The sequence below is a fragment of the Aulonocara sp. 'chitande type north' Nkhata Bay genome, linkage group LG12 (genome assembly GCF_057382095.1).
Source record: "Aulonocara sp. 'chitande type north' Nkhata Bay isolate Kocher_YH1m ecotype deep benthic linkage group LG12, A_spYH_male_GT1.1, whole genome shotgun sequence".
NCBI lineage: Eukaryota > Metazoa > Chordata > Actinopteri > Cichliformes > Cichlidae > Aulonocara > Aulonocara sp. 'chitande type north' Nkhata Bay.
The window spans coordinates 14838571-14859073 of NC_141355.1; the positions used below are offsets into that span (position 1 = coordinate 14838571).

Sequence of the window (20503 nt, forward strand, 5' to 3'; positions counted from 1 at the left end):
TTTTGTTGCTGCTGCGTTTGCAAATCTAGCAACATGACATGGATTAGGACAGGTCACATGTGCTCACAGAAAAGAGCAGACATGGGATTCGCTTCCTCTTTCTTCTGCAGCCGCTAGGGGCAGACGTAACATTAGGATGTTAAAGCCCAGGCGAGGGCGGTAGGCTTGGGATACTAGGAGATGTAGAAATCCGTATAGTGTTCTCGGGTGGGATGACAGGACGGCAAAACCAAGCCACAGCTAGCCGAGGACAAAATGTACTAGTTCGTTAACCAGGTGGTTTAGTAAGTAATCGGCTAACTATGTAAAACTAGACAATAATGTAGCGGCGGTTCGTTGAAGGTGGGGTCAATGTAGAAATAGTTTGGGATTGTTGTCACAAGCAGTTAAGGCTAACTTTTAGTACGTTAGCAACGCAGAGTTAGCTGGCTAATGTTAAAACTGGGGGAAAACCCATTCAAGTTAACTCAAGCATAACCAGTTTAATGTGACCCAGCGGTTGGAGCACACCCTTAGAAAAGATTTACGGACAAAACAGCGGTTGGAAAGTTTAACTCGCGCCCAGAAATCATGGCGTCGGTGCAGTTTGACTCGACTGCATATGCACAGGAGCAGATTTGACTCTGGGTTGTCCACAACCTCGCTGACGTTAGCTGCCCCGGCTAGAAGGCTAGTTTTTTTTTCTTCTTCTTATGCTACCATGGACAAAATGGAAAACGGCCGTCGATCTGTGGACACGGGGAGCATCAGGACTCTTAGCAGCAGTCACATTGACGACGAAAGCTCCTTGGGATCCGACTCTGAGATCAACGGCTTCGCCAGCGAAAGGCAGGCGGATAAATATGGATTTATTGGTGGGGCGCAGAAGTACTCAGAGGACACGTAAGTTTACTTTAACTCTGAGGCCATCTGTGTTGGTTTGCCATGCTTAATGATAATGATAATAATAATAGGTAGTAAATTTGCAGCCTACTGTTGTCCATTAGTTGTGATGACAAGTTGTGCAGGTGTTGTTATGTGCCTCAGACAAACAGAGCTCCCAACCAGCTGCGTGGCACCGTGTTGTTTCTATTTTTTCCTTTCTTTTTTTTTTTTATTACCCTCTGTTTGCCACAGTCACCACAAGCAGTAAACGCGTAGATGAGGATTAAACGAGTCGTATTAATCTTCTTATTTCTACCATGTAATGTTAAATTGTTTTTCGTTTAGCCTGTCACACAGTTTTTTGCGGTGGTGGTGGGGGGGTGCTGACCGAGCACTTCTGGCTGTCTGTGTCATGCTTGGATTTAATTTATCTCTGGCCTTTTGGCAATACAGATTAGATCAGTTTCTTTTCTTTCTTTTGTAAGAAATCTATTTCGTTTTTCTTTTTGTGCTGGGTCTAAAGCCTGCATGACAGCAGTGAAACAGTGGAAGGAGTGGGTGAAAGTTATGGCAAGCACCGGCTGGCTGGGAGTTTCCTGTCTTGTGGAGTTTTGGCAGGCTTGGAGCCGCAGCTCTTGGTGCCTCTTTAGCTGAGGGCCTCTTTTGGCTCAGCTCTGTAGATAGTCAGTGTTTAGCTTGTACTGTTTGGCAACAAACGTATCTCTTTATTGTTTAAAGGCTCTGGGAGCTGAAGCTGCAGTATAGTCTTGCACTGATCTACAACACATAGGCTGCACTTTGTTACCAGAAGAGGCCTGTCTTAAATAAGAAGAGCTCTTTGAAGACGTTTCAGCCCTACAATTACAGGCTTGTGCCGATGAGATAATTACATACCATAGTAAAGCATCAGACCACAATTCCTAATGTAGGTTATACTTGCTTACGTTTTCTTTTTCTGTTTGAAAATATAATGTAAAGTCCTTGACTCCCCCTTCCCTCCTTGCCTGTAAATATTTTACTGTTAAATTATCCTGACTGCAGCTCCTTCAGATCAGAGAGCTTTGACATTAAATAGGTCTTGAGTTTGTATCTTTTATAGTTCGCTGACTGCAAATGAGTGATGGCCACACACACAGATCTGATGGTAGATGCAGAACGATAAACTGTCTTTGTGAGATTGTTTTCTTTTTAAAGCTTGGGCCAATTTGGAGGCTTATTTCAGACTTGCCTTATTGCAAAAACAAGCAAACTTTTGTCACCTGTCTAATTATTTCTGTGCTAAAAGAAGAGAAGATGTGTCGTTTGCTGTCATTTCAAGCAAAAAAGCGCAAAAAATGATTTGAGCTTTGTAATTTTTTTTCTCCCTCCTGTTGTGTAACCAGAGCTCAGGATATACCTCCAGCGGTGCTCAGGCAAAGAGAGGTGAAGTGGCTGGACATGCTGAACCACTGGGACAAGTGGATGATCAAGCGATTCAATAAGGTCAGCACCAGGTGTTAAATCAGTTACATAAAACATGTGGCTTGGTTGTATGCCTTCCATGGTGTTAGCCATGTGAAGCTCACCAGATCAGTTTCTTTTAAAGAGTTTCTGAAGGTGGTTTGCTGAATTGTATTGTGTCGTTTCTAGGAAGTTTTTGTTTTTGTCCCCCCAATCACAGGTACTCTTACACATGATCAAACAAAGCAAACGGTAACGCTCAAATGATTGCACAAGGACCAGACTTTGTATACACTTTGTTTTGCAGCTTCGCTTGTCTAGCTGGTTCTGTGTGAAATGCTCTCAGCGAATCGACGTAAAGCTGCAACTTAACCTCACACCCATGAATCAGCAGCAAGCCAGGACACAACCCCGTCACTGTATCACTGCATATACTGTATGACAAATTACCGGTTTCAGATTCAGGGTGGGATTGTACTGGCTTCATATAAAATGATTCTCTTTCAAAAGGAATACAAAAAGTGGCTCTGTACATGACAGAAACGGCTAATTTAGCGGCGAGAAGTGTTCCTTTTCTCGCTGTACATGTACTAATAAAGGTCAGGGTTTCTAATCCTTTATTGTGCCCCCATGATTGATAATAATTGTACAGTAGGAACTGTAATGTTCTTGAGGAAGTGTGCCAGCTTTGCTTTAGAGCAAACAAATGTGCTCAGAAAGGGTAATGCAATGCAAGTCAAGTCAAAAGTCTCAAGAGGACTCAAATGTGAAGGTCGGGTCAGCTAATCTGTTGCGACAACACCTGTTTGTGATTCCTGCTGAAAGATTGCAAAGCCTCAACTTGGAGAGATGGCACGAGTTGAGATCAAATTTTATCAATGTCATGTTTTGCAGCATTCATTTTAGTATATTTTGGCCCTTTTGAAGGTCATAATGTTCTTCCTACAGTTGCAGCAACAAGCTTTTTTTCTATGCTTATCCCTTCCACACACTCGCACGCTGCTGGATGTCTTTAGATCATTTTGGGGTTCGGTATCTTGCCCAAGATACTCCTCCAGCACGCACACTGGAGGAGTCTGACTTTCCGATAAGAAGACGACCCGCTCTACTCCCTGAGTCACAGGTGGTAGAGTGTTTGTGTATGACTTCTGTTTATGTTTCTATGCACCTTAAGTAGTCGCCCCCTTGGAGATAATGTTTTGTTTTCTGCATCCTGAAGATATAAATCACGTGGCATGTTTTTAATGTTACATGTATAAGTGAAGCTCTAATAAGAGACTCAGATGTTAGAATATCCCCAAATTTTGGCTCGTCTTTGATCAAATTCTGATCTTGCATCTGCCAAATAAATTGGTGATCTAGATAAGTAGTAACTGGCCATTTTCATTGCTGAAAAGAAGGAAGTCAAATCACTGGGTTGTAAGAGTTTTTTAGAGTGCATGCAGTGCTACAAGTCAATGCATCCTAAGTGTAAGTTGTTAGTTTCTAAGTACAAAACTACACTTATTCAAAAAAGGGAACAAATACCAGTGGAAGCGCTCTGATGAAAACCATTTGCTGTATCTGCGCACCAGATTGCCTCTCTTAGCTTTTCTCAAGCTACATTCTCCCATGGTCCTTTGGTATATTGCTTTATTTGGGAAACCCTTTTGTTCTGTGACTCAGGTGAGGCTGCGTTGCCAGAAAGGAATTCCTCCTGCCCTCAGAGGCCGTGCATGGCTCTACCTGTCTGGTGGGAAGGTGAAGAGAGAGCAGAACCAAGGAAAGTTTCAGGTCCGACAGCTTCCTCTTTCACTTCCTCCTCACATCTCTGCTTAAACTCTACTTTGAGCTCATTTCATTTTTAAATTTCATTTGAAATTGGTACTGAAAGTGTGGTCATCCACAAGCATTACTCATTTGAGTGAGAACCCAGATATTTTTACCAAAGAGCTGGAGCAGTGGCAGTTTTTATTATTGATCTTTTTTGTTTGGTTTGTTTTCTATTCAGGTTAAGTGTTCAAAATGCATGCTAGCATCAAATTAATAATGATGCAGATCTTGAATCTTTTCAAATATAAAGTTTAAAACTAGCCTCTGCTCATGCAGTGGTTAGACAATTCACTGACCTTTATAGTGAATGAATAACTTAATTTATTGCTGAGATCACTAAATCCTATAAAAAAGAATCAGGGGTTTGTAGTCCTCCTACTTAAAGACAATATAATCACTTATACCGTATCACAAAGAGATCTCACTCTCATGTCCCCCATGCTCTTTTTGTCAGGAGCTGGATAGCCAGCCAGGAGACCCCAAATGGCTTGATGTAATTGAGAAAGACCTCCATCGACAGTTTCCTTTTCACGAGATGTTTGTGTCACGGGGAGGACACGGGTGAGCAGTCTACCACAATGTGACGTACAACACGGGAGTTGTTTACTGCATCTTATTTGAATATGCTAAAATGTTGCGTGTGTGTGTGTGTGTGTGTGTGTGTGTGTGTGTGTGTGCGCGTGTGCGCGCGCAGGCAGAAGGACCTGTTCCGTGTTCTTAAGGCTTATACTCTCTACAGACCAGAGGAGGGATACTGCCAGGCCCAGGCTCCTATTGCTGCAGTGCTGCTTATGCACATGCCTGCTGAGGTACGAACTGCCTTCAATACAAACACACACCATCACTCACCATATAAATTGTGTCCCTTGGTGTGGATGATCTGAACACTTGAAGACTTGTTATGGTCTTTAAAACTAAAATCCACACTGAAAATAGAAATAGTGCTGTTTCTTTTATTTTGTAAGGCTCAGTTTTAGTTTGTGACCTCGGGAAAGTATTTTTGAGCTGAACTGCAGAGGGACTGAGTGTACAAATGATGTAATCTGTAGATGATTTCCAGAGCTGCTCCATAGTATAAATAATACATCGAATTTGAGATTATGATAGCAGCCAAGATGACTGTAAAAGGGTTTGGAAATTTTGAACTAAAAAACGAGGCAGATAGCATCGCTGGAAAAATCCTATCATTCCACAGATTAAGTCTCTGCATGTATGTCAGAGTATCAGCTAATGGAATCATGAATTCCACTTATTCAGTTTAGCTTAGTTAGACATGGTGTGTGATTTTTAGACACACTCTCAGTTTGAGGAAAGTCTTGTGGTCATTAAAAGCACTAAGCAATTAATATGTTGAAGGAAAATTCTCCTCACAACCTAAAGTATGAACTTCAGACATAAGAGAGAGAGCAGACTTTGAAGTGGATTTATCAGATGTGTGTGGTGGTTATATATACATGCAGTTTTCTGTCCTGGTGAGCATTTCAATTAAGTAAATTACCAGCTAAATAAGTGTCCGGGGTGTTGCAAAGATGGCTTTTTATTGTGGATAGTTGCTTGGGAAAGGATTTTGGTTCGACACCACACTGTGTGACACAATAACACTATACACACCAAATTGGCCAGTGTCCTAAGGGGGCCCGAGTGCTTCATAAGGGTAGAATGGCTAGAAAATCTTGTATTTAAGAGAACATTTCTAATGTTTTCCAGCTTCTCTGTGACCCCTGGAATGCCTCTCTAAGTATAACAAAGAACTACCCTTACATTGTGTGTATGTGTGTGTGATTCTACAGGATGCTTTCTGGGGGCTGGTCCAGATCTGTGAGAAGTATCTTCCTGGTTACTACAGTCCCGGCCTGGTGAGACTGAAACACTTGAAAGCGTTCATGATGATATGGCTCAGTGTTGGAAATGCAAAGAGAATATAGCCTCAGTTGACTACACTGCTACCAGAGCTGTGCACACCTACTTGTAGGCCTTTTGCTCAGCAAAACTAGAATGTGTATTTTGTTTCCCACAGTGTGTGTGTGACGCAGTGGCACTGTGGTTATGGTTTTCTGATGAAGGCAGTGGGCTGTTTACAGACTTATTTTCTCAGTAAGCTGTTTGAGTAAACTTTCTTGCGTAATAATTGCCTCCTCTTGGTTTCTGTTGCAGTTATGAATTCCATGTTATGAAAGAAGGTTTGCTAATTAAATGTTTCCTCATAAGTGCAAAATCTGGGTAGTCGTGCATAATGGGAAAACAATGTGTAGAAATAAGGACTGGTTTAATTTAATAGATGAGCGTGTATGTGCATATCTCATTTCAGCACCAGCAATGCAGAGTACAATACGTTTTTTGTTTAGTGTCCCCCACCGCTCCCTCTTTCAGGAAGCTATACAGTTAGATGGAGAGATACTCTTCGCCCTGCTGCGACGCGTCTCCCCTCTAGCCTTCCGGCATCTGGAGAAACATAAGATCGACCCCATCCTCTACATGACTGAATGGTTTATGTGTGCCTTCTCCAGAACCCTACCCTGGGCATCGGTGCTGCGCGTCTGGGACATGTTCCTCTGCGATGGTATGTATCTGCAGCGGTGCCTCATAGAGCGTCTTTACTCTGAAATTGACTCATCGGCTCCTTCTTCCTCCTTTTAGGAGTGAAGATAATTTTCCGAGTGGGCTTGGTGCTACTCAAGTGCATGTTGGGAACTCGTGAGAAGCTTAAGGCCTGCCAAGGCCAGTATGAGACCATGGAGCTTCTCAGGGCGATAGAGCCTCGATACATGCAGGAGGGTTTCCTTGTTCAAGAGGTAAGGGGTTTTTCCCAGATTGCTTTGCCTTCAGGCTGAAATGTCCTCGGTGTCCTGCCAGTGATTCTGATCTTTGATTTGCAGCTTCTAGAAGTGTAATCCAGGCCTAGAGTTGAATGTGGTAACTGTCTCCAAAAACTGAAGGTATTGCACTAGCAGCGAGTCGTATAGATGCCTAAAGATGGTCTCTAGTTGTCCTTTAGTTTGCTCTTTCAAGGAGGAACTACATCCCAGATATCATGCTTCTCATCACACGAGTTACCTAGTCATGTGAGGCTACCCAAGAATCAAGGAAAATATAATTTAAAAACAGAGTTTATTTTACTTTGCTGATATCAATGTTTTCTAAACATGTGATTTGACTTTGTTATTGAGAAGTCGTGTCTGATTATTCGGCAGTGATGTAAACAGCATTGTGTCATATTGTGAGGGAGGAGTTAGAGGGAACAATAAATGTTCCTACAAGTAGTCAAGAGAACACCAGTGAGTCTGAGAGAGTGAATTAAAGTGACACACAGACAAATTGACCAGAGTGCTGGCTGCATGGTGTCTGGTTCCTTGTATCGAGCTTTGTGTGAGGGTCTGTCTTCCCAAACAATACCCCCTGTTATATGTAGCGCCGGCTTGACTGTGTGTGGCGGTCATTTGGCATTTGCAGACAAAGTTCACAGTCTCCGTACAATTGCCAGTCATGGAAGGAACATGTGAGCACAGCAGTGACCGGGTGACTTGATTTTTCCTTTTGCAGATTCTCGAGGTGCCGGTGACGGCGCGAGACGTGGAACGAGAGCATCACACCCAGCTCAAGCGCTGGAAGAAGAACCGCGGGGAGCTCAATTTCAAACCGCCTCCAAGAATGCACGGCGCTCGGATCATCATGCTGGCTGAGCCACCCAGGCGTCAGGACCTGCAGCAGAACCCCACCATTGTACTTGAAGTGCCTCAGACTATCCCACAGCTGCAGAAGGGCAAGGAGGAGAAGAAGAGTAAGAAAAAGAAGAGCATGAAAAAATCCCAGCCCACAGAGGAGATTCCCAATCCTTACCCTCTTCTCAGTGACCCTCAATCGTCATCCACAGAACCGCCTGCCCCGCCTCCAGGCAACAGTGTGACGCCAGAGGCCGCGGCGCAGACTGAAACGGACTCAGCTGGAGAGCAGAAAACACCTCCTACAGACCTCCCCTCTGCCAAAGAATCTACTCTTCAGCGATCTACACAAAGCCTCAGCAGCACAGAGCAGGACACATACTTGTAGCTCTGAAAGTGTGTGTGTGGGTGTGGACGAAGCACCAGCACTCTTCCGTCAACAACCAGCCAGCCTTGCCGAAGTCTCTGAGTGGCCAGCATAACCTATTTTTTTTTCTAATATTTGTATGCATTTGCTCATTTCCACACAAGTTTGCCTTTGATATTAACAGCATACACTAAAGCACCTTTACCATGTATAAAACTACTTAAATGCTTTTGCTATTTGTCACTACAGAGCTGACGGATGCTTCCTCTTAATGCTTGATTCTCTTATTTAGACCATAAGTCTTAGTATTGTTTTTTTGGAAGGGAGACAAGTTACTGCTTTACTGAGGGCAGTGTATTTCAAGTGTTCGGTAATCTTAGTAAGGTGCCGGATTTCTTGCAGTTTATGCGTTTTCACTTGTAATAATGTGCAGCAGAGGATGTAAACTCCTGATGCACGCGCCACACATTTCAGCCTCTCAAGTCTTTGTATTTCATTTTGGGGGAGGGGGGTTTCCACTAGAGGGCAGCCTTGCAGGTATACATGCTCTTAGGAGAGGCAACCACAGCGAGGATGGGATTCAGTAAAATTGGGAGTAGGTACAAGCGTACTTCTCTGAAGTTGAGATTACATTTTCTCACAGTGAAAAATTGTATTAAATTTAGCGACTGAAGTGGCGAATGTAAGGAAGTCTTTTCCAACAAGCGCGAGTTATTTAAATACAATTTAAAACATGGAGTAATAGGTAGGTGTGTGTGTGTGTGTGTGTGTGTGTGTGTGTGTGTCCTGCTATGCAAAACAAACAAAAACATCTCTTTGTTTTTCCTGAATCAGTTGAACTGCTGTTTAGCTGTGTATAAGCTCCTCTTCTCACTGTGTGAGGCACTTCCAGCCACTTCGGCTCACCAGTCATTCCCAGGCAGCAGAGTGGAGAACACTGGACTTTCCTCACTGTATGACACATTCCTGCCTTCTTAAAAGCTAATCATTTTGAAGACCACCTCTTACCCAATGCAAATCTGCCTGATTGTGTTTGTGCACACGAAGCAAATCACCTAATGGTGCTGACCTTCCTTTTGGCTCTGCTTAAGGTCTATTTGGACATGTGAAACCATTAAGGTGTTGGGTTCATTTTTGTATTTTGGGTGTTTGTTTTTTGCTAGAGCTTCCAAAGCAAATTAAGACTGTTACTCTGAGACCATCTACGACCCCTGCATGTGACCAGGCTCATTTTCTGTGCAGTCACGAGGGATCACGGGATTTAAGGATTTACTGGGATTTCTGTAGCTGTTTGTATTTTTGGGGGGAAATGCGGTAGCATGCATGGATTGTGAGGCTCTTTGTCTTTTCTTTTTTTCCCTCCAAAACACCACAGTTTTATTTTGGTGGCATTCCTAGTCTTTCTCAACTATCAATACAATGGTAAAGGGAGTCTTGAGAAACACAAGTGCACGTGTGTAAAATGTGTTTGTGCATAACTAATATTAAAAGAGTCTTTGCTAATAAAGCGCGTGCTCAGCTCAGTTATAAAACGCAGCGGGGATATAAAAAGATGACATTTATCAAGCGATCACTCTCCCCTTATGCAATAGTTTAGTTGCTTGTGCCGCAAATCCTCACATTTCACTCGTATTATAATTTAATGCTCTTTGTGTACATACGATATAAAAAAAATATGTAATGAACTGTATTTTCAGTGTATACTGCTATATTTTTTGTCATGCAGTTACAGATACTACAGAGGTAGCTATGTATGTCATTTGCAGTCAGAGACGGTATATATACTTTTTTTCTTTTCTTTTCTTTTTTGTTCTTTTTTTTTTTTTTGATCAGCATTTGTAACACTAGGGGGAAAAAAAAATTTCAGGGGAACCTTTGCCACTAAAATGCTTTTTCTCACTCTAAGAGTGTTACTGTTGCTACTAGGTTTTAAAAAGGAGATCCTCTCCAGAACTCCCGTGGCATGAGTTTTAGGCTTGCAGATAAGTGGCTGTGTTGCATATATGATTGCTGTCAATCTAGATTGTTATTAAACGCCGGGATCTTTAGACCTATTTGTATGTAATGTCCCATGTTCACCAGCAGATGGCGGACCAGAGTCATCTCTTGGAAATGAGAAGTTTGCCTGTATGTGAGTGACAAGCCGAATGGCCTGTGCGATCCAAGATGTCTCCATTAATTCCACTTTTTTCTTTTTTTTCTTAATGCTGCACTAGCACAAGGTCAATTGTTACATTAAATACTGTTTTGCGTTACATTTTTTTTCAAAAATGCCACGTTTGAGAGTGATGTGACAGCTCTACTTATGAATAAATTTGTTCTGCAACCAGGTATTGACTGCTGTTTGTTTTACGTCGGGAGAGAAAAGGCCTTCAAATCAATGGGAAAAGTGGGGAAAAAACCTTGTTACATACGATTTTATTTATTTATTTATTTTATTTTTTTAAAGAACAGTTGATGTACATGCCTATAGGCCACTGATTTTATTTCACAGAATGATTCAAAAACAATGAACCAAAAAGTTCTTGGGTGTGTTTTAAGAAGCTGGCCAAATTATCGTTTATTAGTAAGTTGTCTTTTGTTTTTGTTTTTTAATCTGCCTAGCAAAGCTAAGTGCATTTCAGTTTACATAAAAATTTCAACTTACTGTTACACGTCTCAGTTATTTCTGTGTAAGCTGAAATTTTGAGATCCGTGCTTTATGGATAACCAAAATAAATTCTTCAGTTGTGGAAACGGGCAGCTTAGTATGTTTGATTTGGCAGGTTTTTAGGCCAGGTTGCCAAAAAGTGATTTATGATGTTTCTGTGTGTTTATATTGGTAAATGGACTGTAGTCAACCGGTCAAGACATGACTTGTACCTACAGTATGATTGTGATCAATCCGGTCCCTTTTGGCCACTTAAAATATCTTTAATTCTGGCTCGGCATGACTTGATGTCATTCATGAAAGCTATGTTATACATATGTTTAACAGACTATAGACCAACAAGTCATTTACAACTAATTTACAACTTTTTGGGCATCACATCTGACTTCCTCACTTTCCCCTAAAGGCAGCACAATTCCGAATGACACTGGGTAAGTAATAGTTCACACGTACCAAATATTTTACATAAATTACTATTATTATTTTATTTTTGGCTGTCTGTATGTTTTTATTTTTTTCACAGTGTATTTGTTTTCTTTCTGAAGGTCAGTGTGGTTATGCTAAATGTGTAACTGCGAAGCAGCCTGTTAGCTTAGCTTAAAAATGCTAGTGTAGTTAATGGTATGTTTTGTGTTTTTTCTTGTTATTTCCCCCAAAACACTGCCATGAGGGGTTTCGAGGCATTTAGTAGTGAAAGACATGCTGGTAAGTTTATTCTGTTGCTTTTAATAGAGTCAGGCTAGCTGTTTCCTCAGGTTTCCAGTATGTAATGTAAACTGCTACATAAAAAGTAAATATAGGAGATTGATATCAAGATTTTGCAAAAAAGGAATACAAAAAATATATATTTAAAAACCAAAAGACAAATTTTGGAGTTATACTGGATGAAAGTGTGCTTAAGCAGAAGTTTCCTGGTTGAACTGGAATGGGGTTTAAGGAGGCTTTTACAACAATAAAGATAAACTACATTTAATCTGGCATAGTGTTAGTGTTATATGATGATTTATCCCCTCCAGTGATAAATTTCCTTTCCTATAACGATGTTATTCTGCATTATGTCAACCCTGACATCTCAGATACAACAGTGTGGTACAAAATCTTATCAATTGGGAGTCTGTGGTTTGTTGTCTATTTGTCTAAGTATGAAGAAAGAAAGATTGTAAAGCCACTGTAGGAATGTGTGTCCAGCATATTCGACCCTTCTCCTGTCAGGCTTTCTCAGCAGCTTGACTGACTCAGGCCCCCTCTTAAGTCTAATAACAGGGTGCCATTCTTTTCTTAATTCACAGTTTGACCTCTTTTCTTCACCTTTAAGGTGTGGGACATTTGAAGGTTTTTTTCCCCCAGGCTCTAAAGAGTTGTCAAATTGTTGTCTTGATGACCCCAAAAAGCGTGCTAACTCATTTTTAATCGTCCAGCAAGGTGTGACCTGCAGCTGTTGACCTCTGGTCTTCAGGGTTTAGTGTAGTTTTTTGCAGAATGCAGAGGTTCCTCATAACTGGGAAACTTTAACTTTCTTATTGTTTAAATATCAATGCACACATGTGTAGACATGATTATAATTTTACTGGACATGGGGTACTTGTTCTGATTGCGTTACTCCAGCAAGGCCATTATGGACCATTATAGAATCTGCTGATGTTGACCCGCATAAGGCACAGCAACAGTTAATGTTCTAGGTCCCTGAGGAATGCATGCACCGTCACGCTTTCCCTCTTTGCATCAGACACCTGGCCCTCTTTCAGTGCCACCGTGCTATTTACATCTCAAAGGGGAATGACCAAGAAGGCTCTCTCTGTGCTCCCTTCCTTACTCCAGAAATGATCTGATTTATCTCTTCATCAACGGAAATATATGCCTTTAGAGGGCCATCCCGTGCCTCTCATCCCCAGCTAATACAGATGGGAGAGAGAGAGAAATAAAAAGAGAGACTTGTGATCCTCCGTGTGATCCCAGACCTAACGGACCCCTGTCACAGTGCTTGATTCATGTGATGCGGGTGACTTTCTCTCTCCTCCCAGAATCAATGTGTTAGGGCTCTGGGAGGTGGTGGCGGGCCATAACGCAAAGCAAAGGCGCCTGTGTTCCTAAGGTATCCGATTCCCACGTTTGATGGACCATGACAGGCAGGTTCAGGTCAAATTAAAAGGCCGCAGTAACAAATATGAGGGCAGACGCTGTGATTGTCTGTACAGGTGAACTTTCCGTGGCAGTGGGAATAAAAAGTTATTTATTGCACCAGGGGAAAACATTACTCTTTGTGCAAGAGGTATTTACAAAGGAGGGGGATTCCTGAGCTAGTAGTTGGATAATTGAATCATCCTTGTGTTGGTTTTTCTGTGTGGACCTCTTGTGTTCATTAGCCAAAGGAAAAGCCCTCACTTTTATCTTCCTCTTGCAGCATTATGGCATTACTTGCCCTTTTTTCCCCCTGTAATGTAGCATATTATTAGTAAAAATCACCTTGAGTGTGTTCCCTGGTGCTGCACGTTTCTTCTGGATGGAAACTTTAAAGCCCGCTTTCGAGACAGCTTTGCAAATATTTTCCATCTTTTGGCTCCAGTGTGGTATTTTGGACCATCCTAAATACAGACTACTGTTAAATAATCCCATGCATGAGTGTTAATGTTTTCAGTCTGGAGCAATGCCTGGAGGTTCAGCCTTCCTGTCACGTAGAAAGCTGAGTCTTGCCAGAAAAATTAAAATGCGGTTTTGGCACTTGCAGCGTTTCCATTGTATAATTCTGCTTGTATTTAGAGATTTGGTGGCTACAGATATGGATAATACTTAGAGGGTAACGTTACCGCAGAATAACACCCCAAAATTCACATGGGTGCATTTAGCAAGTGCTTTAAATGTCATCACAGTTCTCATTGTAGTTACTCCCAGTGGACGTGCTGCACTGCTTTAGGGACTGTATGATTAGTGGTGTTGGTGGTGGTGGGGGTTTGGGTTAAAAAAACTAAAACCATTTGAGGTTATTTGGTTAAGACAGTGCACGTGACTTTGAAAGAATACATTAAGGAACAAGGAACTCAAGTGATAGATTAGAGGTGAAATTAACAATTACTGAAATGACCAAAAAAAATGACCAAATAATTCAGTCTGCAAACTTTTAGATGATGTTCTTCTTTGCACTGAAACACAAAAGAGCCCTTTCTAAAAAGCTTAGAGTCACATTTGAACGTATGGGTCAGTGGCTAAAAGGTAAGTGAGGCATAGTAATAGTATCTGCTAATCACCTGCCTGCTACACCCACAGGACATTTTGGGCCCAAATGACGGTTGTGTGGGGGTTAGTTGGGGGGTAAGTGCAGCGCACCTGTGTGGCTGTCATACTCCTTGAGGAGTTTCAGTTCAGTTAATCTCCGTCAGTTTCCCCCACCCCTGCACCCATCCTCCTGACCTCTTAACCCTCTACATCCCCTTGATCAGTAGTGCCAGGGGCATTTACAATTATGACTGTGAAGTCTCGTCAAGTAAATGAAGCATAACCGGCGGCAACATTTTTCCCGACACTCCTCGAGTCTTCTGACTTTTTCGCGGCTGGTGGTAATTAAGTCTGTCGCAATAGTTTGTTTTATACCCTTGATCCCTGATTGAGCTGTTTTGCAGTTATGTCTGACGCAAATTCCCTGTGTAATGAGGATGATGATGAAGCAAAGTGAAGTTAATGTGCCCCTGTTCACAGTTGCCTCCTCCTTACCCCCCTTACCCCTTGTCACTGGCTCCCGTCCTCTGCTTTTTGGGTGGCGCTGATAATCAGTAATTAACCGAGCCAGGTAGAGAATTGGCTCTTAAATGGCTCTCTCTGGGTGTTTGTTTACTTGTGTGTGTGCCTGCAGAGCCTCCTGGCCTGTGAGTGATGAGTTAGAGACACAGATGGTGGGCATCAGCAAGCTGGCTGGAGGCAGATTAGCTACCTACTAATATCTGAGCAGCCCAGTCCACTCCCACTCCCACTGAGCCCCAGAGGAGCGCCTGTCTGTAACACTACTCGCTTTGGAAAGCCTCATGTGTTGATGGAGGCCAACCATGGCTTATCTCGTCTCATTCCACCACCAGTGAGCCTAGCAGGCTCAGGGCTCCGAGCAAGAGAGGGCGGGGGTGTCTGTGTGTGGATGTCTGCATGAACAGCCTTGTTTTGAAAAAGTAGTGGTGTTGTCTTTACAGGCAAAGGTTTCCCAATTAGGACTCATTTAACACCAATAAATAAAGAGCTTTATGAAAATGCATGCTTACCTGCACGTTTTTAACCTCGCATCCATATCCTGAAAACACGTTTTTCTTTTTAAATTAAAAACTTATTTTTTGACTTTTATGATTGATATTGGTGTGAGACAAAGTTCTGGACTGCATCCCTGTTTTAATCATGTGTGGGAGGGCCACATGTGCCATCTCCATGAGGATATGTTGGTAATCCCCTCCACCGGTGCATGAAAAGTGCCTACAGTACAGATTTTGCCATTATGCTATAGTCACATCGTGTCGGACAGGAAGCACAGTTCAAACAGTCCAGGTCAGAGGTCATCCAGATGCAGAGTTGAGGGTGCAGGAGTGGGGAGACTGGGCAGGCTGTAGGTTAGTGTTCATGGGACTGTTTATTTTATAAACAGTGGGACCAGATTAGTATTGGAGCCAGGCTCCCTCAACCATATGTGGAGGATGTCCTCTGTGTTAGGAGGCTCTTAACAAAGCATTGTGTTCATAGTTGCAAACACACAGTCGCTGGCATCATTTCTGGTCACTGCTAATGATGACATGTTGGTGTTGCCAACACACATGTCTGATTCCAGGCGTGTGTGGTCTACGCCACTTCCATTTCAGGCAGTATTGAATGATTGTGTTAGCGGCCTATAGGTTTTGAGTCATTAGTGGTGTTGGCACATGCAGGCCTCCATCACCGCTTAACTGGGAGGTAAAAAACAGGATATGGACAGCTCTCCCCGTCCTCAGCGCCAGTCTAATGAATCCTGCTTCAAGATCTTTGTGTGTGGCTCATCTCCTGAAGACTTGCAGCCCCTTCCTGCTATTGTTTGGGCTTTTTGTGAGCAGTGCTAGTAGTAAAGTCTCTTTGATGACCTAAACTGTCAGCTCTTGGCTCCACTGATGGCTCTCCATCGACACGTTAGGATTTAAGTAAACACACTGTCGTTTGATGTTTAAACGCTCTCTTCTAAAGACCCTTACTGTATCATGAATGCTCACATTGTACACCAATTTAGCCCAGTGGAGAAACAAGCCCTTAACTTAAAACACTTGTGATTGCACACCCCATGCTTTTCTATTTGTTTATTTAAATAGGTGGTCTTATTGAGATTAAAACCTCTCTCACAAGAGTGAGCCATGCTGAAGAAACCTACCCAGATTAAATATGGACCGAAACTGTAAATACACACACACAGGTTAAGATAAACAAGCACAATTTGAATTACAGAAGATCTTTTTACACTAAGATTCTTCTTTAATGGTGAGGACCTCACTTCATGACATTTTTGCATGTTTACACCACGCCACACCAAGTCAGCATGAAGCCTGGAATATAGTCCGCTCCCTGGGCTAATGTGTAGTTGGTGCATTGTAATGTAAAATTTCCACAGATGAGTCTGTGGACGAGTCCTCATGGTCACAAAAAACCCTCACGCTCACTGTTCAGTGACAAACTACGTCACAGGGACCCAATCGGACTTGTGGACGTGGAAAGTGTTGGAGAATCATAATAAAAGGGACATAGATAATACAAAAGTAGTAAATAAATAAACTTTAGATCAATGAAGAATGGTGACAAGGTTTTTTGTTCTTCTGGCTTTCTCAAGGTTTTTCAAATGTCTTTAAATCCAAATGTGAAATCTTTGATTCAAATTGTAGTTAATTTTTATTGAGGAGATCAGGAGAGAGATGTGAATGATTGCAGTCTTCTGTAAAGCATGGTGGAGACTTACAACAACACTTACCTCAAGGCAACAATCCCCAAAAATCATATGATCCACGATTCAGAAACGTCTCATTGGCAGTGGTTTAACTTTTCATTGTGACAATGATCCCAAACACACTGCCAATCCAGTGAAAGCATACATGCATAGAAGGGAACACAAGGAAACGCTATCAGTCATTGATTGTCCTCATCAGAGCCCAGACATCAACATTATTGAAGCAGCGTGTGATCACTTTTACAGAGAACAAAACAAAAGGCAGAAAAATCCAAAAAAGAGCTTTAAATGTCTGTCAAGAATCATGGGAAACTATTTCTAAACTACTTAAAAAAGGGATAAGTGATCACTTGCCACGGAGAGTTCAGGCTGTGTTGAAGAATAAATGTGGTCATAGCAAATATTGACTTTCAAGATTTTCAAACTCTGTTTTTGCCTGATATACTGTGTTTCCATGTGTGTTTGCACATTTCAATAAATCACTGCACTTATTTCCCATGCTTTCAAGTAAAATATAATGAAAAGAGGGCTGGCTCAAGACCTTTGCACAATACAGTCGGATTTCAGCAGTTTGACAGACAGTGAAGTTTGACATTGTCTTGCTGAAATAGGCAAAAACGTCCCTGAAAAAGAAGTAACAAGTATTACTTCAAAAACGGTATATACATATATTGATGTGGTTAAATAGTGCTTTTATTGCCCAAGACGTATGCACTAATGTAGGAATACTGACTTTTAAATGATGCGCTGATAACAAGTTTACCTGGAAGCTGCTTTTGGGGGGTAAATTTCATGTAAAGGTGCTTGTAGTATCAGACTCTGACACAATATGTTAAAAGGTGCTGTGGTTTTGGAGTCTGTCCTGCATCCTGAATAAGGCAGTGCAGATTCCCATACTTGAGCCAAGCTACCCACTCTTATATAGACCAGATGAGGAGTAACCTGAGCATTGCAAAGCAGGAAGCATAAACCTAACCAGCAATTTTGATGTTTAGCAATGTTGACGGGGCCTCTCTACATGAGCAGGCCCTGAGGAAGACAGGAGTGCAGGACTTGGGCACTGTAGATCTACAGATGGAGTGATACAAAGCAGGATTGTTTCCCATGGAAAGAGCTGTAGTTAGGCTTTTCTGTTATTTACAATGAGCTGTGGGGATGAAGCAGCAGCTCATGTGTCAGCACTGTGTATTGTGGTTTCAGAGCTGCGTGGACAAAGCGCCTTCCTCTGAAGGTTGGGGTATGACTGTGGAGGATCAGAGCACAGCAGTATGACTTGTTAACACTGCTGTTATAGATCGCTGGCTGCCAGTTCCAGATTGAACCGGTGGTCACAAAATATTGTTAGTTTTTACTGGACTCTGACTCAGAATGATTGATTGTTGATAAAATCTATTATGTAAATAAAGGCAATAAAGGAAAGTTCAATAGCGCAGCCAGTTCCAAAACTTTAAATTCTGAAGTATATACACAAATCTTTTAAGTGGATACTCAAAGAGACACAGGTTTCTTTGTGCCGTACAAAATAGGATGATAATTCATTGATGCATAGGACTAACAGTAATTGCAGGAATTAAAGTAAATCTACTTGGAATTTATTTTTATGTTTATTGCTTTTATTGATTTCTGTCATGTTAAGCAGTGTCATAACTATAACACAAGAGCACTTGGACAGCACAACTCCCCCCAAAGAGCAGGGGCTACACTAACACTGATGTTTTATAATGTTTTTTACAATATGATGACGTTACCCCGTTATGGTGTCATTGTGACATCATTGGAAAAATTTAAAAAAGTGTTATGCAGCGCTCTCCCTTTAATATGACATATTACTTGATATGGTTTCTTGACATTTTTTTTCAAGGTCAACTTTAACCTTGGGCATTAACAATGACGGTCAAGGTCAAAAGCTTTGCCAACCTAGGTACTAATGTCCCCCAAGGCCTGGTTTATTCAGAATCAGAATACTTTATTGATCCCTGGGGGAAATTATTTTTTGTTACAGTGCTCCATTTTAAACCAACATTAAGACAAGACAGACAATACGCTAACTAAGAATAGTACAATATATACATATATATACATACATACATACATACATAAGTCACTTATAAATAAATAGTTGGAAAAGAAACATGTGTAGCTGTAGCAGCAAACAGTGTGTTAAGTGGATGCGTTGTACAGGGAGATGGCCACAGGCAGGAATGATTTCCTGTGTCGTTCAGTGGTGCTTTTCGGTAATCTCAGTCTCTCACTGAACGAGCTCCTGTGACTGACCAACATGTCATGGAGTGGGTGGGAGGTGTTATCCAACATTGTCTTTATCTTGGACAGCATCCGCCTCTCCGACACCACCTTGAGGGAGTCCAGCTCCATCCCCACAACATTGCTGGCCTTACGGATCAGTTTATTAAGTCTGTTGGCATCTGCGACCCTCAGCCTGCTCCCCCAGCATGCAACAGCATAGAGGATCGCACTGGCCACCACAGACTCATAGAAAATCCTCAGCATTTTCTGGCAGATGTTGAAGGACCTCAGTCGCCTCAAAAAATAGAGACGACTCTGGCCCTTCCTGTAAAGTGCTGTGGTGTTTTTAGCCCAGTCCAGTTTATTGTCAATGTGTACTCCAAGGTATTTATAGTCCTCCACAATGTCAACACTGACCCCCTGGATTGAAACAGGGGTCAAGTGTTTCCTGGTCTTCCTGAAGTCCACGATCAGTTCCTTGGTCTTTGCCACGTTGAGCTGCAGATGATTCTGCTCACACCACGTGACAAAGGAGTCGACCACAGCCCGGTACTCTGTCTCATCATCCCTGCTGATGCATTATTGTTGTGAAGTTTAAAAATGATAATATAGTTTTACTGATTTTCACAGCTGGCATCATTGACTCTGACTCGATTTTCACCAAAATTAAATCAGCTCAAGCTGTTATTGGTATCTGACATTACACAAAATTTGAAAATGATATTTTGAAAACTGTGGATGCTAACAAACAGACAAACAAACAAACGTAAACATTAACCTACTCCCTCCCTTCAGGGACGGATTAGTTGCAAATTTCAAATATTGGATTCTTCGTTGCTGCATTAGTTGCTGACTAGAAGTTAAGTTAGTACATTTTGAACTTTACTGTAATGAAAATAAACTGTTCTTTGGGACCAGGAAACTTCACTGGAGTCAGTGAAGCCACATAAGAGCACATCTGGACTTTGAGCTTCGACTAAGGTTTTATTCATGCATCAATATGAACCCATTGTGCCATATCATAAATCTTGCTGTGGTCTGTGATTGCATGTGTGCTGTTGTCACCTAAACTCAACCCCAGACTTACATCTGCACCGGGCCTCAGATCATGATAGATGTAAGAACACGATTGCTGCAGATGAAGAAAAAGACTGGTTCTAAATCACAGAGAAACACTTAAACAGATGAGCGGTCTAAAAATGCTTGATTAAGTTTGCCCTTTCCATTTAACCACAATTATAAAGAGCTCTAACAAGCAGATACAGTGCATTGCTTTTATTACCTAACAGGCTGAATGGAGGGTCAAATGTGATTCCAGTTTCTCATCATATCAAGCGTTTAATTTGTGCTATCTGATCCTTTTCACTAAATTGCAGGGTAACATGAGGAGATTGGCCTTGTAGGGTGGTAGATATATGAGGGAGTTGGGCCCTGAGAACGAGGAGTTATGTGGGGAGGGCGTGAAGGCCACAGCAACAGTGGAGATTAGAAAATAGAGCAGAGACGAGCAGGCAGTGCCAGCGATAGCAGCAGGAAAG

The 20503-nt window shown here is 41.9% G+C and overlaps 1 protein-coding gene across 1 annotated transcript; it reads left to right on the forward strand.

Moving 5' to 3' along the window:
- Positions 1-109: 109 nt before the first annotated feature.
- LOC147317080 (TBC1 domain family member 10A-like) lies at positions 110-10473 on the forward strand. Its single transcript, XM_086313731.1, has 9 exons — positions 110-882; positions 2247-2346; positions 3970-4077; positions 4571-4677; positions 4811-4925; positions 5907-5972; positions 6487-6676; positions 6754-6908; positions 7657-10473. Exons 1-9 carry the CDS (start codon positions 602-604, stop codon positions 8161-8163), a joined length of 1629 nt encoding a protein of 542 aa, XP_086169857.1. The 5' UTR covers positions 110-601; the 3' UTR covers positions 8164-10473.
- Positions 10474-20503: the final 10030 nt, after the last annotated feature.